Source organism: Erpetoichthys calabaricus, chromosome 3 (genome assembly GCF_900747795.2).
Source record: "Erpetoichthys calabaricus chromosome 3, fErpCal1.3, whole genome shotgun sequence".
In the NCBI taxonomy this organism is placed as follows: domain Eukaryota; kingdom Metazoa; phylum Chordata; class Cladistia; order Polypteriformes; family Polypteridae; genus Erpetoichthys; species Erpetoichthys calabaricus.
The window spans coordinates 203878332-203905482 of NC_041396.2; the positions used below are offsets into that span (position 1 = coordinate 203878332).

General features: G+C 37.0%; 1 protein-coding gene across 1 annotated transcript in view; it reads left to right on the forward strand.

The window, feature by feature from the left end:
* The window catches only part of mthfd1l (methylenetetrahydrofolate dehydrogenase (NADP+ dependent) 1 like), a 372644-nt gene that overhangs the window by 158215 nt on the left and 187278 nt on the right, over nucleotides 1-27151 (forward strand). Inside the window, exons 19-20 of the mRNA XM_028797690.2 lie at nucleotides 12949-13017; nucleotides 15602-15713. Coding sequence (XP_028653523.1) covers nucleotides 12949-13017; nucleotides 15602-15713 — 181 coding nt within the window. The remainder of the gene's footprint in view (nucleotides 1-12948; nucleotides 13018-15601; nucleotides 15714-27151) is intronic.

Sequence of the window (27151 nt, forward strand, 5' to 3'; positions counted from 1 at the left end):
TTTTTGTTAAAAAATTACATGTATGAACTATTTTATAATGTGTGTGTAATGACAAGATGTGGATCAATACTGAACAACTGTCATGGCTTGAAAAATGGATATACAGTAATCCCTCCTCCATCGCGGGGGTTGCGTTCCAGAGCCACCCGCGAAATAAGAAAATCCGCGAAGTAGAAACCATATGTTTATATGGTTATTTTTATATTGTCATGCTTGGGTCACAGATTTGCGCAGAAACACAGGAGGTTGTAGAGAGACAGGAACGTTATTCAAACACTGCAAACAAACATTTGTCTCTTTTTCAAAAGTTTAAACTGTGCTCCATGACAAGACAGAGATGACAGTTCAGTCTCACAATTAAAAGAATGCAAACATATCTTCCTCTTCAAAGGAGCAAACAAATCAATAGCGCTGTTTGGCTTTTAAGTATGCGAAGCACCGCGGCACTAAGCTGTTGAAGGCAGCAGCTCACACCCCCTCCGTCAGGAGCACAGAGAGAGAGAGAGAGACAGATAAAAAAATCAATACGTGCCCTTCGTGCTTTTAAGTATGCGAAGCACCGTGCAGCATGTCACTTCACGAAGCAGCTGCACAGAAGGTATCCAACGTGAAGATAATCTTTCAGCATTTTTAGACGAGCGTCCGTATTGTCTAGGTGTGCGAACAGCCCCCCTGCTCAATCCCCCTACGTCAGGATCAGAAAAAGTCAGCGCAAGAGAGAGAGAGAGAAAAGTAAGCTGGGTAGCTTCTCAGCCATCTGCCAATAGCGTCCCTTGTATGAAATCAACTGGGCAAACCAACTGAGGAAGCATGTACCAGAAATTAAAAGACCCATTGTCCGCAGAAATCCGCGAACCAGCAAAAAATCCGCGATATATATTTAAATATGCTTACATATAAAATCTGCGATAGAGTGAAGCCGCGAAAGGCGAAGCGCGATATAGCGAGGGATCACTGTACAGTATTTTAAAATGGATATACGTTTTTTAAGCTTTTTCTCCGTGTCCCTTAGCCTACAATGTAAAGTGCCATTCCTGGCAAGATATTTATTTTAAATTTATAAATTACGCTTAACTTTAGAACACAATTTTGTGTGGTAAATGCTCATATAGCATGTCAGTCATGAAATAATTTCAACTTGAAAAATACTGGACATATACTTTAACGACTACAGTTGCTGATCTTGTTGCCTGAGGATATCAAGAGATAACAAATTACATGACTCCACAATGACTTTTCAGTGTAGTTTCAAATTTCCAAAATTGTGCGAGGTTGCTACATGCTGACAGGCAAGTAATGTGATGGCTGACAGGGCCAGCTCTTGTACAAAGGTTTTCCCGGTATGTTGAGTTTAGCCACAATCTCTGCCCTTTTATTTTTCTTTTTCAGTTCTGTCATGGTACAATAAACATAAGGCATGAGACAGATGAGTTTGTCTTATGTTTGCATGGTTATAAACACCCATGGTCCTTCTGTTTTTGCAGTGGATTTTATATATTATACTTCCAGGTAGGAAATCAAATGCAACTCAAGTTGGACATGGGCTGGCAGGACAACGCGACTGTGGCAGATGACCTGAGGGAAAGTTTGCTTTTGTGTAATGTTTGTCACTAAGTTGAGGCTCAGAGTAGTGTAACAAGTTTACAGGTAAAATACAGTTACATCTTGTAATAGATGCCAGTGTAGAAGAGGGCATTCAGGAGTTCCTAAAGGGTTGGACCAAAGAATCATACTCGGCCAGGGGGACAGTGGGATGGAAGGACAAGTGGAGTTAACCTGTGATGACTATTTGCTCCCCCGTTACACTAGAGGGCAGCATCCCTGGCTGAGGATTCCCATTCTTCTGTTTTTGCAGTGGATTTTATATATTATACTTCCAGGTAGGCGCTCATTGATTGTCAGCTGTCATAAACACAGACAACATCCTGCCACTATTACTTAACTTAACACAAAATAAACCCATCTGATTTTGTAGAGGTAAGTCGTGCACAGATCTGACTGAATTGTTCGTGATGTCAAAATACTTGATTAGCAGCCAAATTAATGTAGTGCCATCCACATAGAATTCTGCTGTGCTTAGCACTAGTGTGAGAACTGACACCCTTCATCCAAACTAAAGCTTTATAGCTACCCCACGTGATTATGGTTGGAAGGATATTGTTTGCTCCATCACTGTTGACTACCTTTGGTGTGGTGTCACCTCTTGGTGTCTAAATTTTGACATATACTTGGTTCGTTTTTGAAAAGAGAGGAAATTAGACTTAGAAGCACTTGAAGGTAGGACAACTATGACACAGCTTAGATTTCGTTGCTTGAGTGTGCAGTATCACTGACGGAAGATATCCTAATGTCACTTTAATAACTTGAAATATAAAGGTGGTCATCTCTCAAGTAAAAAAAAATCTATACTTATCCACATTTTTAGATACATGCATTATTTTCAAAAAATATATCTTCTTGGTATTTTTTTTTTTTTTTAAGTACAGTGGAACCTCGAGATACGATCACCTCTGTATACGAGAAATTCAAAATACGAGGAAAGTATGAGCGAAAAATTCAGATCTAAATACGAGCATTGGCTCGCGTAACGAGCCACGAGCCAGGCTGTGGGTATAGCTCGCGGCTTAGCGAGGGGGCGTGGTAGCAGTAGCGAGCCGCGATCTGCGGTGTCTGCGTTTCTCACTTAAGTGCACAGGTGGGAAACTGCCCACATCCATGATTGTTCCTGTGGCTGATGGGCTGCAGCTGCCATGTCCTCCCCGCATATACAGGTACTTGTCGACTTACGACCGCGATTGGTTCCGACTGACTGGTTGTAAGTTGATCTGGACGTAAGTCGGCCTATGTTAATTTAAGGTAAGAATATTAGACTGGGTAATAATATTGTAATCATCTTAAAGTAATATTTTATCAACATTTTCTTACTTTCTAAGACAAACACAGCATACTACAGTACAATTTGTTTAATATGTGGAAAACGTACAAAACAAGAAATACTGTACTGTACATTTAATTCCTGGCACCACTGGTGCTTGGCTGCGGGTTGTCGATATCGCCTTCATCAGATCAGGCGAGGCTGCGGACGGGGTGATGGGAGGAGTTGCTCTTTTCATAAACATAGTGAGCTTCGTCTGAATTGTTTGTTTTTTTTTCTCTTCATAAATTTCGCAATAAGGACGAAATGTGTTGCGTGCCATCCGTTCAATCCTCGCAAATCGTTCAATATTTGGGTCCATTTTTTCAAAATGAGCGAGGAGTTTATTCAGTAGAGATAAATCTTCTGACAATCCCTTTGTGGTGAACATTGTTTGTGGCACCTCCTCCTCTTCGTCTTACTCCAATTCTCTTGTTTCTTCTTCCGCCACTCTTTCTTCTTCCAATTCTATCAGCTCTTCATTCATAAGTTCACCTGATTCCCGGTCTAGCAACTCCTCGACATCTTCCATTTCACATTCCAATGAAAGGTCTTTTGACAGTTTCACTATTTCTTCACGAATCTCATCAAGTTCTTGTTCACTGTTAAATCCAGCAAAAGTATTTACATAACGCTTAACACACTTCTTCCATACGCCATTCATACACTGTGAGTCGACATTTCTTGCGGGGAGGGCTTCTGTTTTCTCTGATCTGAGTTCACCTCTGTTATAGCGCGTCTTTATTTGAAAAGAGCAGTGTCATATCGGGGCGAGTGTGAACGCTAACTTTGACAAGCACTATAAATTTACAGCGGTTGTTACAGACGTAAATCAAATGTATGTTTTTATTGTATAATATTAACAATAACAGCAGCTCTCTACTCAAAGCGGTAAACTCGAGAAGCTGCTAGCATCGAACCCAGAAGCTCTTGATTGGGAGTCAGCAGTTGTGTGTGGGAACTGTTAACATTTGAATGTGATGATTGTATATAAAACTTGTGCACGAACGAGACTGGGATAACTGTGGATGTGGATGTGAGTGGTGTGTGTGACTGAGAATGACTGGTGTGAAGCCTGAAGTCCAAATATCAAATAAACACTTTCACAAGTTCAAGTATAACAGAACAAGTGCGCTTTTATTCAAGAAGAAAAAAGAAAGCAGGTTGCGGTAAGCAGTTGATGCGACTGCTTGCGTAGTGCAATCCTAAGAACTGCCCAATCAAGAGCTTCTGGGTTTGATGCTGGCAGCTTCTCAAGTTTGCCGTTTTGAGTAGAAAGCTGCTATTAGTGTTAATATTATAGGGTTATATGTTAGGGTTATATTATTATCGAAAATTGCCAAAACAACAAGACACAAACACACGTGGGGCAACACTGCTGCGTATATTTTTACTGCTGCGTAGCGAGACTTGAGAGTGCGGGAAACTGGCGCTGCCAACAGCTGGCAGGGGAAACAGTCAAACGCGTCGTAAAGTCGAACAGTCGTAACTTGCATAGGTCGTATGTCGACGAGTACCTGTATAGAGAAGCGCGAGCCGGTTAAGGGGGAGAAAAAGTAAAAGAAAAGAGAGAGAGCGAGAGCGCACAGGCAGGCAGGCAGGCGGGCGGGTGAGTAAGTGCAGGCTCGCGTGTAGCTGAACAGTGAGCTGAACAGGCGAGCCAAACAGCTGAAGCAGGACGGTGTAGAGAAGGTCAGCTGCATTAAGAGTGTCTCGCCTGTTGCAGAGCCCGCAGGTGAGACGCTAACAGAGAAGAAGCACCGGGGATTGTCATCTGTTTTTTAAAGACGGCATCCTTTTGACGTTTTAACCTCGTGTTAAAGGATTGTTATTCTTGTGTATTTTAAACCTCCACTTCACAACTGTTTTAAGGATTATTTATTTAAAGATTTATTGAATGCTCTACTGCACTTTGGACACCTGTTTTGATTCTTGTAATAATCAGTTATATTATTTACCAGTGTTATTTATTAAAGGTAGACTACAGTATATATAATTTATCAGTGTTATTTGTTAGGAAAATTGATTTTTATGTTAATATATTTGGGGTGCGGAACGGATTAACTGGATTTCCATTATTTTCAATGGGGAAGTTTGTTCTAGATACGAGAAATTCGCTATACAAGCTCAGTGCTGGAACGAATTAAACTCGTATCTAGAGGTTCCACTGTAATTTTAATTTTTCTAAGTTAAAAGTGAAATTTTGACACAGAGGACAGTTTTATTAAGAGGTATTTTAAAAGTAACTAAATATGAAAGCTGATGTTTATGCTTCATTTCTTCAATCAAGAGTGCCTGCCTTAAACAGTTAATTATCTGTCAATCATAAGGAAAAGTCAATATTTAATTTTTATGGAATGGCTAAGGGCTCATGGATACCTAGTTTAGCACCTGGAAACGAGCTGCGATTCTGATGGAATGCCTAACATCTGGTTTTGGTGACCTAGCTGTGCTGGTGACTGCCGTTTCACATCTGTGCCTAATTTCCTCAAGAGCTGAACTCTGTTGTTGTTACATACCTGTATAAAATTTAGTTCTCCGTGGTATAATGTCATGATTTTCTTAGCTTTGAAAGCTTTAAAAGTGATTGTTAAGTATAATTTTTGCTTTGAATGTTCTTGTATAGTGGATATTCTTGGAAAATATTTCTTAAGAATTATTTCCCAATTCCTTGTTATTCCTGTTTTTGTTCTTTGGGTATAGGTCTCATAAGCCTGAACAAAAAAACACAAAGACATTTGGAGCAGATTAAAAAGTAAGCTAGGAATTGCCATGCAACCAGATTTGTGTTTAAGAATCCCGAGAGCTTGTTCTTATAACCACCATAAGTAAGGCCATGGTTTTATGTACATATTTAATAATTTACATGCCTGTTTGTAAAATAAATATCTTTAACTAGCAAAGTCATTTTTAGAAATTATTGTTGAGGACAATTCTTTAAAAAATGGATTGGTAATGTTGTCACATTAACCTAAAAAAGCACATCCATAATCAAGCAATCAGTTTTAATAATAAAAAATTCTTATCTACAAAACACAAAGGAACTTTTAAAATTAGCATAATAACATGTCAACAAAATATTAAACTCTTTATTATTGCAATTGCCTCTTCTTATTATTGTCAGATATATAAATTTACATTAATTAACAGTTCAGGATCAGAGATAGCCAGCTCTCATACTGGGCTAATAGTGGAGATGGGGTACCCTTCATCTTAGGGAACCCTCTCTTGTGCACACTCCCACCCTCAGTCATGCAGGACCGATTTTAAAGTTGTCAGTTAACCTTGTACGTGTATCTTTAGAATGTGGCAGAAAATCTTTGGGTGTGTGTACTTGGACATAGGTACGTGTGTTTAAGATGGCCACTTTTGATCGCAGTATTTGTGCATAATGTCCAATAACACAAATAATAATGCAAATATAAGGGTAGTCATATCTTTTTAAGCTTGCTACTACTTAAAATTTATGTTTACAGTGTATAAATATATGTCTTTAAAGCGTTTTAATACTTAGTTTCTTTCTCATTGAACATTAAATTTTTATTTGCAAAATTCTGCTTGGTAACTTATTTGTTTGTTGTTTTGTTTGTCTTTTTTGTTTTATCTAAACCAATGTGTGTTTAAATTCATTTATTGAATTACTGGATAACACAAGGGTATATCAATATATCATTAATACAACATGCAATATTAATTTCTCCTCCCCTCAATAAAAGACATTTCAGAATGCAGTGAGCATAAAGAAAAATACTGCAGTCTAAGGGCTCATTTATACTTCATGCTCAGAACGCGTACGCACGCGCATCATGGCCGCCACGCGTTCTGAGCGTTCATTTGATGCGTCCTCTGAGCAGGTCCTCAGAAATTAACGCAACGCGTGCGCGAGTTGCAGTACCAGCAAAAAGTCAGGGGGCGCAGTGTGCTAAAAGTTGGAATGTGACGTCAGAGTCTCTGTTTACTATCTACATGTGACAGAAAGCCGCTTTGCGGATCCCACGAGATAGGTGTGCGCGCTGCGATATTTGATAAATAGTTAGATGTGGTGAAGCAAAATGCTGACATACAGATATATTCACGGTGCTTTTATATTCAAGCGTCGCATATTCCCAATCGTAATGACACGATACGTTTTAAAATTCTCACATACCGTCTTCTGTGCTATCTTTTTTTCTAGGGCTTCCTCTGGTCCTGACAACAGCGAATCGCCAGCAATAGATCGCCACACTGAGCACATTAAATGTATGATATTCCAACTCTCTGCACATTTAGAATCCTTAGATTTATACTTGATATCACTTTCATGATGAAAAACATTAAAGTATGTAGATTACATTTTACAGATAAATCGGTAATTTCGTTTAAATAATGAATACTGTTAATAATTACACACATGGGGTGACACAGTGGTGGAGCATTAGCGCTGCTGTCTTGCAGGGAGTCATGTCGCTGATATTCCCTGCCTGGAGTTTACACGTTTTCCTGCTGGGTTTCCTCAGTGTGCTCCAGTTTCCTTCCAAAGATATGCCGATTTGGGGATTTGGTACCGCTAAAATGACGCTAGTGTATGTGTGTGCTTGTATTCATCTTGCGATGAGCCGAGGCATCGTCCAGGGATTGTTTCTCACTCGTGCCCAATGCTTGCTAGAATGGACACATCCCTGGATTTAATCAATAAACATCCTTTTCAGAGATATTGTGGTAAGGTGTCATCGGAATTTAATGGGTGTTCTAGGCAATTCACAACACAGAGAAGCCGAACATGTTCTCACCGTGATAATATCTCGCACTGCCACCTGGCAGATTCCTCCACATTTACGTAAAGTACGCGTGCAAGTATAAACACTTCAACGCTTGCGTAGCAGGAGCGTCCGCTGCAGCATGCGTTGCGTCGTGTGAAGGCCTTAGGTCTAAGAATGTTCTGGATGTTAGAAATGAAGTGTTGTTTGAAAGAAAAGCTTCCTTATTTCATAGAACTGCTTAACAGTGTCTCTTTGAGTCTCTGATAAAATAACCTTAACAGTTGCAAAGTGGGGCATAATGTGTGGTTCCTGCAGTTGGGCATGATTAGTTGACAAGTTTTTCAACTGTAGATGATGGAGGCCAGTACATTAGAGTAAACATTATGAACGGGGGTTTTGATTAGGATTATTCCAAAGAGGACAGCTAATGGATGAGAGTCTGTCAAAATTCAAAAGGCCTCAAAAAATGTATTAAGGATACATATGTAGAAGAGCAAAGATGTTTTTTCTCTTCCCCATATTGATGCACAGTGTTTTAAATATCATTTTAAAGGGCATATTAGCTGATTCATTTTCAAGGGCAGGTTACCTGTTCAGTGCAGCACTATAAGGTTGGCTTCTTAAGTGCGAAAAGAGTCTAAAAATGTGATAAATAGCAGTGAGAGCTAAACAGAGAGAAGTAAAAATATGTCAATATTTATGTCCTTAATTCAAAAAGATGATTAGAGCAAACAGCAAAAAACATGGAGCACAGACTAGGTAGAAGAAAAAGAAGAAAGAATTCCCAAAGAAATGCAACAATATCTTGTTGAATAAATGTAAATAAGTGGAAAAAATAACTTATAAATAGAAATGCATAACTCTAGTTAACAGATAAAAGTAAATGTACTTTAATAAGGTGGATAGAAAAGTGTGAAAGGGATAGTTGCCTTAGTCAGGTGTATGAGCAGCGTATTCTCATCAGAAGAGAAAACCACTGTTTGTTAGTTTTTTGGGTTTTTTTTGAGTACTTACAGGCAAAAATGCAAAACCTCAACATTAAATGAAATATGTTAGTTTAATACCAGAACATAAAATAAGACAGATTATTGCAAGATGACAGAAAGTACTTAGATTAGCTTCATAATTAACATTTACATTTCAATGACAGATGCCTGCTCATTGTACACCCAAGAAAAAAAAATAAAACTGATCAATCAATTTCAGAATTAATAACTATGAATTAAATTACACAAACAAATCGCAAATAATGAAATTTAAAAAAATCTGTTACAGCATCACACACAAAAAAAATCAAGTCAATCTTCGTATTTGCTTCCATAACTGAAACGAAGTGATAATGACTAATTCACAGTGATGCACAGCAGTAAAAAACAACAGAGCAAGCATATGATTAGTATGTCAGGTTTTTGAATATGTGGGGGATGGGGAAACATTTTAAATGTCACCAGTAGAGGGCACCAGGTACATTTAAATTTAAAATATTTAGTGGGGGGCGGCACGGTGGCGCAGTGGGAGTTAGGAGACCTGGGTTCGCTTCCCGGGTCCTCCCTGCATGGAGTTTGCATGTTCTCCCCGTGTCAGCATGGGTTTCATCCGGGCACTCCGGTTTCCTCCCACAGTCCAAAGACATGCAGGTTAGGTGGATTGGCGAGTCTAAATTGGCCCTAGTGTGTGCTTGATGTTTGGGTGTGTTTGTGTGTGTGTCCTGCGGTGGGTTGGCACCCTGCCCGGGATTGGTTCCTGCCTTGTGCCCTGTGTTGGCTGGGATTGGCTCCAGCAGACCCCCGTGACCCTGTGTTCGGATTCAACGGGTTGGAAAATGGATGGATGGATGGATATTTAGTGGGATTACTAAATAAATAAAGGCCATTAGAGCACTGGGATTTGCCTGAGAACTGGAGTGCCAATAATTGTATTGCACAATTTAAGAATTCATAATAATAATATTAATAATAATGCATTTTATTTGTAGAGCACTTTCCTATGTTCAAGGCATCATTCAGGAATTGTGTAATGAGATATGACTTAGGAATTAAAAAAACACACCAAAATGTGATTAATGTGCTAATTTTAGTTAATTGTTATTCATTCTAGTGTCAATTTCAACAACTTCCTGTTTGCGTGTTCTTCAACTTGACTATTAATATGATCCAAGGCCAGACCTTGAAAATAGCAAGTCTCAATTTACACTTAATCTGCTTCTTTTACCTCCAGCTTTATGGCCAAGGCATGGCTAAAATGTGGTTTAGCATGAAGCATTACACTAACACATCCATCGCCTGATATTCTACATACATTTCATGATGTAACTACTATACTTTTTGTGTTGCTTTAAATGTTTAAGTGACATTATTATCCAAATGTAAGCTGAGACATTCACTCGTGCATACATCAGACTTCCATAGGCTATATCTTAATGTTCAAATGTTAATATGTCTAAATAGCTGACACTAATAATAACTATTTTAATCTTATTTTTTATTCAATTTTAATTAGTACTTTAAATCTAGTACCCCATGTGAAAAATGGCTTTTTCAGGTAGCAAACAACTAGTACAGGGAATAATATATTACATACAATAAAGGTTCAGATTTAGAAATAAATTTTCTGTACAACAACATTGACCAATTTTCATCTAGCAAACATGTAAAAATCCACCACTGTTCACATGATGCACATTGAGGAAGGAGTTGTGTTATAGAGGGTTATGCAGTTAGTTTATCAGTGTGTAAACACAAAATCTGCTGACAAAATCCAAGAGCAAGGACTCTTCTTTGGTTTCAGAGATAAGGTTCGAAACACAAATAAATTATATATGTACATAGCAAACATTTTGAAAATGATAAAAGAAATGGTTTATGAAGACAGGGTAGAAACCTGCACTCTTTCACACTACAGCAACTTTAGAGCTACAGATTAACCTAACCTTCATGTGTTTTGGGTTTGGGAGGAAATAAGAGTATCAGAAGAAAATCCCACACAGATATGGAGGAAATGTGCAGATTTCACACAGTAACAATTGAAGCTTAAGACTCTGGAACTACAGTATGTGACAACAATTATACAACTATTACACCCCACCACACTCGCAAAAGACATCAACCCAGCAAATGTTTTATTATTTATTATACTTGAGCTTGATTTAACTACCTCTTTTAAGAAAGGAACTTAGTTTGTTTTAATCCATGATGCAATAAAAAGGTGTTTTTAAGCCTATACACTCCCAAATTTAATAAAGGAGAATGCTATTTGAAGGTTACTAGAGCATATCTTGAGACTCTGTAGTCAAGAATTTTGCTATTAATGATCTGATTTCCAATGTAAAATACAGACCATAAACAAAACAATAAGAATATGGTCTGTTTAGTCCCATAATACAAAGGGAGCCAAAAAATGTATACACACTTTAACAGTTGTTATCTCTGGACTTTTATGAGGTTGAAATGAGTTACGGCAACAATGTGTAGTATGACATATCACAGAAGATGTCTTACTAACTGTCTTGCTAGCATCACCACGTAGCAGGCAGGACCCTCAAACAAAATGGCAGAGATACATTTATCGCTCGAGGAGCGTAAGACCATTTTAAAGTTGTGGTTTAAATCTGAGAATGTTGTTGAAGTATAACAACAATGGAGACATAAGTTTGCAACAGAGCTACCACATGCCTGACAGTCATACTTATTCATGATAAGTTTGAAATCCATGGTACTGTATGTGATGTGCACAAGAGAAGATCCAGGTGGCCTTGTACAGCAACAAGTCCTGCTTCCTCAGCTGTGCTGTTAGAACAGTTTACATACTTTCCACAAAAGCCTACCAAACAATGTGCACGTGAGACAAGAGTTGGTAACCATTTTGACCACCTTTTGTAAATGTAGAAGTCAAAGTGACTTAAATTCATCCCTTGATATCTGTATAAATTTAATATCAAAACTTTAATAAAGGTTTTCCTTTTGTTGAAGTGTGTATACATTGTTGTCCCCTTATATATGTTGTATAATGTAGTAGTACAGTAGATTTATCACTGTCAATGTATTGCTGTTGAAACATTTAAGTATCCACTTCATCAGGAAAATCTCAAATCCCTACTTTTACTCTAACAATCAAGTTAGAGCAGCTATAATAAATCAGAGGTTTCATTGTAAGATTTTCTTTTTTTAATTGCTTACAAAAAGAAGCTCAGAATTATTAGTCAAAAAGAGGACAATGAATTACTGCACGCTGCAGTCTCTCTGAATTAAGTGTTAGTGTATCTGGAATATTAAAGGGTACAGATTAGGAGGTGATTATGTCACACAGTTCAAGAAGGGTCTCTCTCTGTCAGGATGTTTTAGAAGCTGTTAGTGTTTTGACTAAAATATTGCTTTCTCCAAAAACTACACGCATGTGGAGGGATCCTGATTAAAAGAATTTTGCTTGACTAAGAAAATTTTTCATTAATGATTAAACAGGAACATTAGAAAATTATCATTAATATGACACAGATAGAATTGAATGTTTGTTTTATGGTGTTCTTCTCAATGTGTTTTCAAAATAAAGAGAGAAATGTCACTAACCATAATGTCAAGAATTTTAATTTGTCAGGTCAGGTTGGGGAACATGCACTTACAGCACATTGCTGCACCCATCTCACATAACAAACAGCTGGGGATCCCAGTTGGCAACCCCCAAGGCAGACACATGGTCCAGTCCCACCCTCTGGAAATGACCAGCTATCTACCGCAGCCATGTGTTACTTGGGTGTCCCATTGGCCTGGTCCAGCCACTCGGGACCTCAACAATGAGAATCCTGAGAGCTGGAGAGGCAATGACATCAGGCTTGTTAGGGATCGGAGCTGGTGTGGTGCTGAGGCATCACCCGCTGCACGGCAGCACTTGGGCCCCAATTTAAAGTGGTCCATCCGGTTCAAGATTAATTTGTGAGCAGCTAAAACTCAAACAAACCAATAAACTGAAGCTGTATTGGTTTATAAAAAACACATTTTCATGCCAAAAGAATACATTTAATAACTCCAGCCTAGAATGTAAAATTCTGAATAAATGATCCTCTTCACTATGTGCCTTTTTATTTTAAATTATAAAATTATGTTGGTTTATCTGGTATACGAGGTAGCTAATGTTTCTTGTACATTTGATGCTGTAACAGAGAACCCACAGTAAAGACATTATTGTTTAACAATCTCTGAAAATAGTTATCACAAGCCCTGAGGCAGCAATTCATAGTTTAGAGTTAATTTTGATTAATGTGTATATTTTGTCATATTTAATTTGTCTTCATCTCTTTTACAGGGTGTAACTGGAGCTCTTGCAGTTTTGATGAAGGATGCAATTAAACCGACACTCATGCAGACCTTAGAGGTGAGACATACTGATATTATTATTTCATTGTTTTTACAGTAATAACTGAAATGCTTTTGGATTTGTTATTTTGAAGTGTGACAGGAAGGTATGACTCAGGGTAAGAACAGAATCTCTATTCCTCTGCTTGTTGAAAAAGGTGATTAATAAAGGTTGGCAGTATGAATGGCATTGTTTCTTAAAATCTCTAAAACACTGCCCCCAAAATAAATTATAAGTATGGATTGTGTAGAGCCTAAAGTTGTGGTTTTCAGGTTCAGTCCTGGGATTCTCACTTTGGTTTCACATTTTTACCTATACCAGTTTCACAGTGAGTCTTTATGGTTTTAATTGATCTTATTATTTAACTGGCTGACCTTTTTCTTTCCTTTATTTTCCATTCAGAAAAGTGCAGTAATGTGAGATTTACATTTATAAGAACTCAAATAACAGGTGTATTATTGCCATAGCTTGTCTTGTCATTTGGTTTTGAATTCACGTTTGTATGTGGAGTTTTCTGTATAATTGTATTGAAGTAACATCAGTTGATGACAAGCAGAGAAAAAATCAGGGCCTCAAACTCTCATATAGAAGGGTTAAGTGGGGTGAGTCCCAAAATACATAAATTGCTTAGCGCCCCAAAATAGCTAGAAATGATCCTGATGACAGCTGTTGCTTCAGTGTTACCCACTTATGCTCTTTTAATTAATAATGGATTAAATAACCAGAGCATTAAAAGAGAACAAAATACCACATTAAAAGCAAGATAAAATAGTTAATTCATACTTATCTAGCACACACATAGAAAACAGTTTTCTTAATTAAGGTAAGCTTCAAATTACAGAAGAAATTTGTTTGAAAGAAAACTTACAACCATAAGAGGGGAACCTTAAAAATTACTGGTCTAAGGGTACACCTACCTACCTTGTCAAGTCTTGGGACATAAGGGCTATAAAGAAAAAGTACTGTATATACTGCATGTGCCGTGTGCAGGAAGCAAAATGGAAAGGACAGGCAGGAGAATAGGGGTATTAAAAGATTGCTTTTCAGACAGAGAAGCAATTATTGCAATTCCTGGATTAGCTAAACATGGTAATGGCTAAAAATATGGTTGATATGGTTATAAATAAACTGTATTAATACATTTAATATCAACTATAAATCTGAAAATGTAGCAAAGAAACTGATAAGTTCAGCACATGACTGCCACCATATTTATAACAGCACAGTTTACGGTGAGAATTTACCAAAATACAGCACCGGTAATTAGAGATGCAGTATCAATGAAGTGTATTTTTCACCATTTAGTCGTCTTTAAATATATTGTGGTAATTTATTAAAGGCATAAAATGTGATGAATATTTTTGTAATTAGAATTTATTTACTGTGACTATTGTGTTTAAAATTCTGAACATTAAAAACTCAAAGGTTGAGTTTTTCTTTCACAGTCCTTAATGCATATGCCAAATTTTGTGAACTTCTGAGCAGTGGTTTGGGGTTTTTGATATCAGCTTTAAAAACTTTGAACAGTATACCCTGAATGCTGAATAGTTGGAATTTGTAAAAAAGCTTAAATAACTCTTAAATCTAATGAGTGCAAAGTGTCCTCAAAATTTCATAAGAGTCGATCCGTTTGTTCTCAAGTTATAGTGTCCACAAAGTTTTTAACCACATACACACAAACAGACAATCACTGCAATCAACCATTACTACAAAGTAAATGGGTAGGTAGCATATAAAAAACATCATTTTTTGTGCCATATTACTTTTAAACCAACATTTTATGTATCAAAACCCAAGTGGAAAGATTTATCCCCTGCTTTGCTAAATGCAAAAAAAATCAAACTATATTGATCAATTTGTAGTGGGAAAATATCCCATGAGAAAATATACTATGTGTATTCCACAAAATTGACATTAAGTCCATTTACAAAATCCAATTAATGCAAATCTCTCAAATGAGTAATAAGTTGGAATACCTGTTGGAAACCCATACAAACATGAAGAGAAGGGCAAATTCCACATAGAGGGCCCATTTCAATATCTGAAATGATACCTTGATTACTGCACAAGTTCAAAATGAGTATACTGTAAATATACATGCTGAATGCAGCAGTGCTCCTTTATTAGAATTAGTGGTATGTTTGTAGGTTTTGTAGTAACCTTGAGGCTGTTTAAAAAAAACCTACGCTGAAATTGCACAATTCTGTTTATGTTTTGCCATTATAACATAGTGGGTACTTGTGTAAAAATTAGCCACTGTAAATAAACATGAAATGAGAGTCAACAGCTTTAGAACAACGATACGTGTGCTTGCCTTGGTATCTTGGGCTCCAGGATTTAAGGAGGGTTGTATGTAGTTACAAAAATATATCTTCAGAGATTATGATGTAGGATGTCTGTCCTGGTTGTGTCAGTCCCCCAAACTGCCTAATCTTGTTTTCACTAATAACAGACACATCCTACAATGTAATTCATGTGTTACAACATAAACTTTTGAGAACCTCATATTGTGGAAAATGATGGATCATTATAATCACATTAGTAATAATTTTGGTTGAAATGGTAAATGCTGATAATGCTTTTTCTGTGAAATTTCCATTAGGGCACTCCAGTGTTTGTGCATGCAGGCCCCTTTGCTAACATTGCACATGGAAACTCTTCCGTTTTGGCAGATAAGATTGCACTGAAGGTGGTTGGTGAAGAGGGTTTTGTAGGTAAGCCATTGTTGTCTATTCCATCTGTTTCCTGGATGCACTTCAGAATTGTGTTTTCTATATTCCAAGGTCGAACATCCTGTTATAGGCAGAAGAAAAAGGTTTTCTCTGAATAATTTCTCTGCTAGTCAAGGTTCTCCTGTGTCTTGGTTTTAAGCACTAAGAACAACAAAAACACAAAATAAATGATTTAAAAATTATTTCTGTTATACTGATATTTATAAAGCATGCACCTATTACTGAATCATTATAATGTTAATCTTATTATCTTTATGATAAATCAAAATTCTTTGATTTGTAACTTTATAAGTCATGTTTGTCATGCTGTAGACAGTTATTGTATGTATGCTACATGCATTTGAAATACATTTCGGCATTTTGGCCTGCTGCTTACTGTTTTTTTTTTTTTTTAGGAATCCCTATTAGCATTGCATATAAAGAACATTACTTTAATTAGAAATAAATGCAGTACATGAGTTTATTGAAAGTAGAGTAAAAGCCAGTTCTGTTTAACTACACTGAGTGAGTTCTTGGGCAGTGATAATTTTTGAACTTTTATGCTACACAAGTTGAAGCTATATTCAATTCAGAGTCACAGGGGCCTGAGTCCCTAAAATGCTTAATGACAGAGAGCTGTAGGTCAATTTTCATGGTGATCACTGTTACCATTAGCATTAAAAAGATAAAATGTGAAAGAATAATGTAAAATTTCACTAATTAAATGCAGAAATTCTATTACAGGTGATTAGTTGCTGTTGCAGTTTATTCCAATATATTTTTTAAGTTTGCCATATGTATTGTACTGCTTATCTTTACATTTTCTATGTCATGTTCTTATGCCAATTGTATATTTTTGCAATATACTGAGTAATATTTGTTTATTAGGTTATCTTAACTGGAGTGCATGAGCATTTTCTTTTCCAGCAAAATATACTGTACATTGTTAGTAATGCATTTCTTGCCTTTTTCTTGGAATTTCCTATAATAAAATATTCTGGAACGTCACACCTTGTAAGGGTTGCTCCCTTAGTAATACATCTCTCAGCATATAAGGAGTAATATTAGCTTTGCCATTGTGGGAGCTGAAATGTCTGTTCCTCTTGTGGAAGGCAGCCCAGACACAGAAAGGCAGACATCGTAATAAGCACCACCACACGTTTATTATAACTAATATTTACAAACAAAGTGCCACACACAACCCCCAAAACTCCCCCAAAGTCCAGACCTTCTCAATGATGCCTTCTTCAGGTCCGCCTCCACTCCTCTCCTCCAAGACTTTGTCTCTCGTCCTCCCGATTCCAGCCACTGAACGGAGGAAGGTGGCCCCTTTTATAATCACCCGGATGTGCTCCAGGTGTCTTCCGATAATCTTCCGCCAGTGTGGCGGAAGTAAGGGCTGTGCACCCGGAAGCACTCCGGGTGTCCCTGGTCTTCTTCCCCCCAGCACTTCCGGGTGTGGCAGAAGCGTTGAGGGCCAGGGCTCTGTAGGTATTGGGGCATCATCTGGCGGTGACCACGGGCCCCTATAGGGTTGAGCTTCTGAGCTCAGTTCCCATGGTCCCCAAAGCCACCAGGGCAGTCGCCCCCTCGTGGTCTGGAGGAGGCGTAAGCCCTCCTCCGGTCCTCCTGGGCGTCCCGGCTGGGTACCACACCCAGCCACTCGTCACACTCTATAAGAACACTGAAGTAATCCATTGTTTTAAATTAGTCAAAGATGAGAATTTTCTAAAAGGTTTGTTTCCAAACATTTGTTTGACCCAATTACTAAATGACAATTCTAAATTATTAAAGGTTAAAATGCATATTTTTCAAGTTAGTTTTTTTTTTACATTGATGCAATATTTTAATTTTCCACTTAAAATGTGTTCTAACGTGAAACATTTTATATAAATTAAAAAAATTCCTTGTCTGTTCTTTCTTCTTACAATGGGGATAATCGATACATGGGGCCATTCTTTATCCCCCAACCCCCCAGTGCTCCTGTTTCTGCCACTGCTCACAGAGCTCCTTTAATGCCAGCTTCTGCAGGTAGCGCAGAGCTGTCATTCTCACCTCACAGCACTAGGTCTTGCAAAACTCTCCATGTATTTATGGATTGATTGTTATTTGTACAAAGTATAATGCTATTCTTACATGCTCTTTTCACTATGGAGCCAGTGTGAATGTTACTCTGTAGACTATGTAAACAACACAGAATGTAATGGGTAAAAAGAAAATGCTGTTTAGGAAAAAACAAATCATATGATGTGAATGCAGTTCTGTCTGTTGTTACAAGCCAAGGCAGAACATATCTGGTGAAAAAATAGAACTGCAAAAGTAGGATAATAAGAAGAATATAGCTAGGCACCGGGGGGCTTGTTGGATTGTCATAACTCCATGCATGATGGAGGCTGTGAACAGACCAGCAAAAAGGAAATGTATTTTTATCTCAAGAAAAATAGTTTCAGGAAATCATGATAAAATAATTAATTTTAGTTTCCTTTTGTTATCGTATGGATGCCTCATAAATGCAAAAGGCATATTTTCTTAAATTGAAAAGTTTGTTGCTTTAATGTGGATGTATTTTGTACATTTTAAGAAATTTTCATTTACTTGTGTATCCATTAGTCCTATTATAAGTTGTGCAAACAAAGTATTTTTAAATTTATAAAAAATACCACACTTAAAAACTCAGTTTCTTGTGTCAAATCAATATATGATTGATTATCATGATTGTGAAGTAATAATTTTAAAAATATCAAACTTATTTTTTAGGATGAATTTTAGTTAATTCAGAGTCAAATATTAATTTATTGTCATGTGTTGTATGTGCTATGACATAATGGAAAAAATAGGGCCAAGATTGAGGCTGGACTCACCATAGCTGTTAACAAATTTGTATAGTGCTGTCTTTGAAAGGCAGCATTTTATTAACTGTCACAAAAAGGAGTTGAATGACTGGGCTGAAAGGTTGACATGTAGTCAATTAAATTAGACATGCCCAGGAATTTTCAGACATTTAAATTGAAATGATCCAGCGAAGAGATCAGCTACTAAAGTCTGAAATGCCCCACGACTAAAAGTCATGTAATGTGACATAGGCTTTAGCTGCAGTATATCTTAAAAATGTTGACATTGATGCTTATGATGGCTGATATAAAATAAAACAGCAACAAAAACAACAACTTCATCAACAACAAAAATAATATTACTTAACAACAATTCAGTTGCCAGCATGAAGGATTATAACTGTACATTTATAGGATACAGTGGCCAAGTGTGAAAATCCAGTGCTGTTAGTGGAAATAATACATATACAGTATACTATACTATATGTATATATAGTATATATTATATAAGCCTAGGGTAGTGTGGAGGCACAGCTGTTTAGCATTGCTGCCTCATGGGTCCAGCATCCTAGATTTAAATCCTGTATCTGGTCATTGTCTATGCAGAGTGGGCAAGTTCTCGCTTGTCTGCTTGGGTTGTTTTTCCGACAACCTCAAAGACATCATCAAGGGTAGGTTAGTGGTGACAGCGGCCTAACCTGAGTGTGGGTGTATGCATCCAAGATAGGCTGCAGCAACATGTGACTTTGAATTGGATTAAGTCATTTTGATAATGCTATATTTTGTTACAATTAGGCTTTGTAAGACACCAGGATGAGGAATAGTTCTTTATTTCTGGACTGCTTCATTTTGGGATGAGACAGCATGGTTTACTTTGGCAACTGACTATATTTTAAATATGAGTTAAATAACGTTTTGATGACATCACATCAGTTGACATTGGAAGAGGTCACTTACAAGTCACTTAATCAAATATAGTGGGTTTTTTTTGGTGTCCTTGGATATATAGAAAGAATATTCCTGCATAAATAGCTAAAATGACTCAAAGGTAAAATGAAGGCATGAAACAGATGTTTTAAAACCTGCTTCTTCCAGTTAGAAAATTATTTGAGAGAGTAATTTTCTAAAATTACTTCAAGCTAATCTATAGATGTGTCATGAAATCTGTTGAACACAGAAGTCCAAGTTTGGTTTGGATTTGTTTCTGTATTGCTTTTTTTAATTGGTAAAATAACTGTGTTTGATGATGAATGGATCTGTCTTTTGCTTAGAGAACAGTGCTCATCAGACCAGTATCACATAATGGAAATGTCCTTACATTGTTGGCTAATTTTTTTAGGTACTACTGTTTTTGTAGAATCAATTTATTAAATTCTGTCTTCATCTTACTAGAACACCATACGTCACAGCACAAAATCATTCTAAAAAGTGATTGCATCTTGATATTAGCTGACATAAGTAGTGTTCCCCTTTACAGAGAGTCCAGAAACTGATAATTGTGCACGAAAAGATGTCCACTCATCTAAAAACAGTATTCATAAAGATATTTACCACTTACCTTTTCTGTCTAAAGTTTTTGAGTATGTTGTGGCCTCCCAACTTAGTAGTTACTTAACTTGAGTAAGCTGATGGAACTCTTTCAGTCTGGTTTCAGGGCATACCAGAGCTGTAAATCTGCTCTGCTTTGGGTATAATGGTTTGTTTATTGTAGCAGACACTGGAACCTTATTAGACCTTAGTGCAGCATTTGATACTAATGATATTCTACTGTCAGGATCATTCTGGGTATATTTGGCACTGCCCTCCAGTGGTTTAAGTCCGGTCTGACAAATTGGCAAGAGTTTATTAGTTTTGGCAATAGCAGGTCCAGTTCCGCGCCAGTCACACAAGGAGTTCCTCAAGGATTTGTCCTTGGCCTACGGCTGTTCTGTATCTGCATGCTTCCCTTTTACCATATTATTTATAGTTTTGGACTGGGTTATCATTTTTATGTGGATGATACTCAGATTTATTTCAGTGTTAAAAATAAAAGTTCTTCACAGTTTTCTCAGCTTACAACTTGTCTCAATGAAATTAAAATATGGATGAAACATTAAACTTTTTAAAATTAAATAGCACAAAAACTGAAGTCATGCTAATTATCATTAGAGCGCAACACAAGAAAACAAGCTCATTTTCAATTACTCTTGGTGATGATCATCACCTTCTTCTTTTGCAAGGAATCATGGTGTCATTTTTGATTCCTGCCTTTCTTATTCTACCTGCATATACCGCAGTAAGAAACTTTCTTATTTCCATCTTTGTAACAGATTCTGTGTTTGCTCATTTCTATTCTATTTTGATGCTGAGGAATGTACATGTATTACATCCCATATTAACTATTGTAACTCCCTACTGGCAGGTGCCCCTTCTAATCTGTTATCACGGCTCCAGTTGGTTCAAAACTCTGTTGTAAGTGTCCTTACACAGACCCTTAACAGCGAGCACATCATGCCTATCCTGTTCTAACTTCACTGGCTCCTTGTGCCCAATAGAACTGAATATTAAATTGTAATACCAACAGTGTAAAGCTTTAAATGGCCTTGCACTAAACTACATCATGAACCTCCTTCAGCACTATGTTCCCCTTTCCTTACTAAAATCCATTTGTTCTGGAAATTTAGTTATGCCTCAGACTAATCTGTGCTCTATTGGTGACAGAACCTTCAGCTCCATTGCACCCAGATTTTGGAACACCCTCCCTAAACTAATGAGATCAAGCATCTCAATTCACTTTCAAAAAACGACTAAAAACTACTTTGTTCAGGAAGGCATTTAACTTACCCTGATATTCTGACCCTTCTGTCAGTTTATCCTCTCTGTCCAGTTTCTCCAAATGATATGCATTTGTATCACAAATGTTGTAAATTTTTCCTGGGTTTTATAGTTTTATTCTGGTTTATTGTCTTTTAATTTAATTCAAAGCTTTGTATTTCCTGTATTTATCTTTATTTAGTATTTCAGGCAGATATTTGCTTCCAGTGTTGTATACTGTATGTCCTACTGTTGCTTTGAGCATGGGAAATGTGCTATATAAATAAAATATATCATAATTTTTTCTTTGAGAAATAAGCAGCACAAACAGTACTTTTGAGAACAATTAGCATGGGATATGTTTGTTTATATACAGTAGAGACACTCTTTGGTATTTTAGGGGTGAAATTTCCTGCTGCTTTTGCAAATAATATTGGTCCAGCACTGTATAAATGACTTCTGCTCTAGTCAACTTTGCTCTAGTCCCCTATATACTCTGAATGGTGTTGCAATCACTAGAAAGCAGAGGGGGCGAGGGTTAAGGTATTGTTTTAGTTTCCAATTGAGAAACTTGTTGTACCCACCAGAGGTAACACAATACAAGAATGGCACCATTCCAGAACAAAATGAAAAGACGTTTATCCCGATTTTCAGCCTGGCAGCACACAGACTTCACAGTTTATTTGAAGCTTGTGGTTACTAGCAATCTTTTCAAACAAACCCGTTCTTTTAACATTAACAAAAGCTGCTCATGTTATTCTTTCCAAATAAGGGCATGGAAAAAATGACCCTCTTTCACAGTTGGCACTGAAGATTGTGCACACACAGCCTGTGAGTGTATTATGTTTTGTTTAATGGTTTACAAATACGGCACAATACTCTCGTTTATAAGCAGTATGTCAAGTAAAATAAAATAATCTAAAGAAAAAGCAATTCATTGGGTTCTTATTTCCTTCCTGGCCTCTCTTATTCTTTTTTCTTTGTCTTCCACATTAGAATAACTAAATGAATTACATCAGCATTTTTATGAAATGTGTTCAAATATTTTATGATTTAATTTTTTTTTTTAATAAATGTGCATTTCACTATATTGGGATCTTCTCACTTAAAATCAGTTACTTTCTATTAGTTGAAGTTTTTCCTTCAAATTTCTACTAATATGATAGAATCCTTAGTATCCAATGTCTGTTTCTATTGTTTGCTATAAGCCATAAAAAAGCCAAAGGGTTTCTCAAAATTAACAGCATAAACGTTTTCATTATGCTAGTAGCAGTGGCATTCTGATTAGCTCTGCCAATTTCAGTCTAAAATGATTAGAAGGATTAGAAATCTCTATTGATAACTGCAGAGTTTGTATGTTGTCCTCCCACAACCCAAAAACTTGTGAGTTTGATATCTTGTGATTGATGATCATGTGTGCAAGGGTCTCCAGCAGTGGATACCTAGGGCTGATTTCTGCCTTGCATTTAATATTACTTGAGAGACTGTAGCTCTCTGCAGTTGATTTAAGAGTGTCCACAAAATTGTTGGATGAATTATCCTAATAGCAAAAAAAATCTGTAAAATCCCACCAACATCTGGACATGGCTAAGTAGTCCATCATTTACTCTTTCCCACTAGACTTCCTCATTTAACTCACTTTCAAAGTACAATGTCACCCTTTCACCTTTCCATGCTGTTTTTATTATTCTGTCTTTTTCTCTCTCGTAAACTCTGTAGTTATTTCCCTCAAGAGTTTGTCCCACCTCACTGACTTGATTTCAAACTGAGTTTATCTGTGGCTGTTTATGGTATTTTAAGCCCAGGCTTTACGTAACTACCAAAGCTACCCCACAATCAGATTTTAGGTCAAAAGTGCCCTGTCAGACTAGAATGCAACCACACTACATCCCTGAATCTTCTTTCACTGAGAAAAAGAAACCCATGTCTGTTTTCAAACTGCCTGTCTCTGTGTATATTAAACAGGACTCTACCATTTCCATGTATAACCTACCTTGTGTTCTCCATTGTGAAATTGTGCTGTTCTGCATTGTGCTTACTGTTGATAACTCAAATTCTGCACTTTCATAGAAGGGTTTTGAGCAGCCACAATAAAAAGAAAAAAGTGATATTTGGAGTGCTGCTGGATTATCCCTAAGCGTTTTCTTCTCCGGTGCTGACACATCAAAGTTTTTCTTCCATGCCAAGCAAGCTAATTTTAAAGATCTTGCAAGACACAGATTTCTTACCAGATAGAAAATTGAACAACTACACACTTTTGAGTTTTTTGTTCTTTGAACCTCTACTACATCTGCATCGTTTGGTTTGCTATATCTTAAAATGTAATTGCTGTTACTCTTGGTCAAAAAAGCGCTATATGTAATTTGTTACATGGCAATTAATCAGTAACAAAATTAGTTTATTATTTATTGTTACTGTTTACATCAACAACAATTATCTGTTGTGGCAGGTGGCTGATTGTGAGCCGCACCCAGCTACCTATTTAAGGAGCCGCCACCCTGCAATCAAGGCTGGAGTCGGGTAGGAGGAGGACAAGGCCGATGCAGAGGGGGCGAGGAGAGGCCCAAGTGTGTTGTGTGTGAAGAAGGAAGTGGCTGTTGAGAGCCTGGACTTCGGGAGACTGCGGGAGGGTTTGGTGTGGTGCAAGTAAGGACTTTGTAAATAATAGATAATTGTAAATAAACGTGTGGTGATGGAGGAAAATGTGTCTGCCTGTCTGTGTCCGGGAAGCACCCTTTAACACTGTTGTTGTGAATAGTTGGTTCACTCTGAAAGAGTTGTAGGAAATCTAGCAGTCCAATATTTTTTATACTTAAACTGACCTTGTTACCAGTGTTGTGTTAAGGTGCAGCATTTAATTTTTAACCTTTTCACCCCAAAATTTTACAGCTTTATAAAGATACCATCGTTCTTCATTTTTCTGTATTGTACCATTTATTGGCTGGAATAATAAAATAACCTACAATGCCATGCATTATCCTGCAAAAATAATGTGGGTGGGCTATATGTTATGCATTTTACTGTAGGTATCAAAACACTGATTACAGTAAACTTCTGTTTGTAATTTGACTGGATGGTCTGTATTTTAAAGGTTTTGATGCCAGATAATGTGTAGCATTAACAATGTGATTGTTGTGGGTTATGTGCTGCCTGAAAAACTTCAAATTGGGCTTCTTTTGAATGCTTAGCCTCTTGCACGTTATTTCAGGCTTGGGAAACATGTGAATGGCAAGGAGACATTGCTGCTCAGGGTAAGAAAATGTATCATAGCAAAACTAGAAACTGGTGCTTTCAAGAAAAAGTGCATGCTGTCTGAGAAGATGGAGTCCACAGAATTCAATCAAGTGCTTTTTAGAATCGGACTCCAGTGGTTTATATTCTCTGCAAACCAAGAAAGTGTGAAATCTGCAAAGGCGAGTCCTCTTTTTCAGCACAATAAAAGTGCAATATTATACTCCGAGAACATCTTTCAAAAGTTTTATTTGTTGAGTGAAATAAGAGATATAGAAACTGGAAATTCCTGTCACTTTCCAACTAGTGCTTATTTTCTCTTCAGCAATTTCCTTTAGCGGAGATTCCAGCAGCTTCTGCCTGCTTGAGAATGAGACTTACAGAACTGTATTTGCAGAAACTGTAAGTTCTGGAAGAGGGGAGTGGCACTGATATAAATCTTCATCCCACCCTCTCTGAGCTGTAGGCTTCTTTAAGCACCTCTTCGCTGATTTTGGAGGTAATCTACCACACAGACACATTAACAGCAAGGCTGGCAAGTAAAATATTACATTCATGCATCCTCCTTGACAAAATATAAAGGCAAAGAACTGTGGTCAAAATATACCACTTAGTTTATAGCCTAAGAATGTTTTCTCTTTATATATTAACATTTTTTGAGGTTTTTTGTTAATGATTTATTTATGCGAACAAAGATGCATGTTGCTTTAGTAGTAGAACACAAATCATTCTAAGTTGCATTTCCAAAAAAGTTCTAGCTTAATGTATAAAGTGACGCCAAATGTAGTTACTGTTTACTACATTCCTGTTCAGTGTTTGTCATCTGGATCTTGTCAAGCTCAACAAGGGTGCCCTGGTCATGGGCTACTGTCCAAAAAAAAAGATAGCCTTGCCAAAATACAGCTGAAAAGAATGTTGAGAAAACCGTGATGTGTTTGGGGGAAGGGAAGCAAGTGAGAAGAGAATTGTCAATGGTCTGTGGCTTAACTGGTGGGGGGAAACATACTTTAACCCACTGTTTCATAAATTAACCTCAATGTAATTTTCAAAAATTAGTGTCTCTTCGTAAATGCTTCAGAACTTATGTGTTTTTGAAGGAAATTATCCTTTTGTTTGCTGCTTATGTTTGGCATCCCACTGCCACCCCTCAAATGACACCTTTTACTTGAGCAGTTATTACATAAGATGGAACTGTAAGAAAGTGGGTTGAGGTGTCTTCTGTGCATCATTTGATTGCTCTTTCCATATTTTCATTGAGTTTCTGTAGGGTGCAGTTCCTTGCACAGTTCAAGGATGCTTGCATGTTGATTAAGGGAGAGAAAGTGTGTGTGCTTATGTAGCTGTATTTGAGTGTGGCCTGTAATGGTTGCCTCTCTCTGTATTGGTCAGGATAAGATGGTTCAAACAACAAGTGGATGAATGTCAGCCAGGGTTGTTCCCTGTGTTATGACCACTGGTATAGGTATAGACTTGGAACTGGCTAAAGTGAGAAAGATGTTTTATGTATTATGTCTTGTGTATCATTTAACCTGTACTATATTATGATTTGAAAAGCAAATCCATTTAAACAAGACTGAAATTAAATAATGCCATTGATCAAAGTTCTGGGGCTTAATAGTGTGTATTTCCGTTTCTACACTCACATCAAGATGTATAAAAACAAAACTTGACGTAACGCTATGCACATTTTCATGGCAACCTTAGACCATGCGTATGCACATTTCTACTTGGTTTTGTAAGCGGGAGGCACCCAGCATCAAAGCAGTATTACTGCTTCTGTGTGGTTTCCCTTTCTTTTTTAGATTTGAATCCATGAAGCGGGCTTTATGAAATACATTGAAATTAATTGCATATCCTTCCCAAACTTTTTTTTCTCTTTCAAACCATCCCCATATACATTAATAAATCTTTTTTTAAGAAACTAGATTCAATTGTAACCTAATTTATTTGGAATTTGAAACATCCACGCATCCAAACATTGATTCTACAATGACCTGAAGCAGAAGGGGGCATGGCACTGCATAACTTTCAATTTTATTACAGGACAGCAAATATACAGGCCATAAAGACCTGGACATTGACACAAATTGATGAACATAGGCAAGCCTGGTATACAGTAGAATTAAAATCTTACAGTACTTCTGTATATTCTTTGCTCTATGCTCCAGTAAATACAAACTACCATCAATACACTAATAATCCAATTGCTCTTCATTCGATCAGACTATAGAACCAATGTAGAATGCACTGTAAGACAGATGAGCTCTTATCTGTTGCACTTCTACATGCCAACCATCCTGTCAAACATAACAGTATTTAATGTTTGAAAAATATCCGGGATTAAAATATTTAGAGGCTTTTACACAAATAATGTCTTTCCATCCTACGAACAAATTTAACTTCTCATCAACACAACTACTTTCAAGCTATAAACTTTGCTAAACTGAACCTTCCCAGTTTTCCTCACCTTCCAAGTATTTATATTCTAGAGGAAATACTGATTAGTCTTGAAGACTCAGATAGCATCTCAACAATTTATAAAAACATTTAAAGTTCCTTCCTTTCACTTTCACCTCATCTTTCACT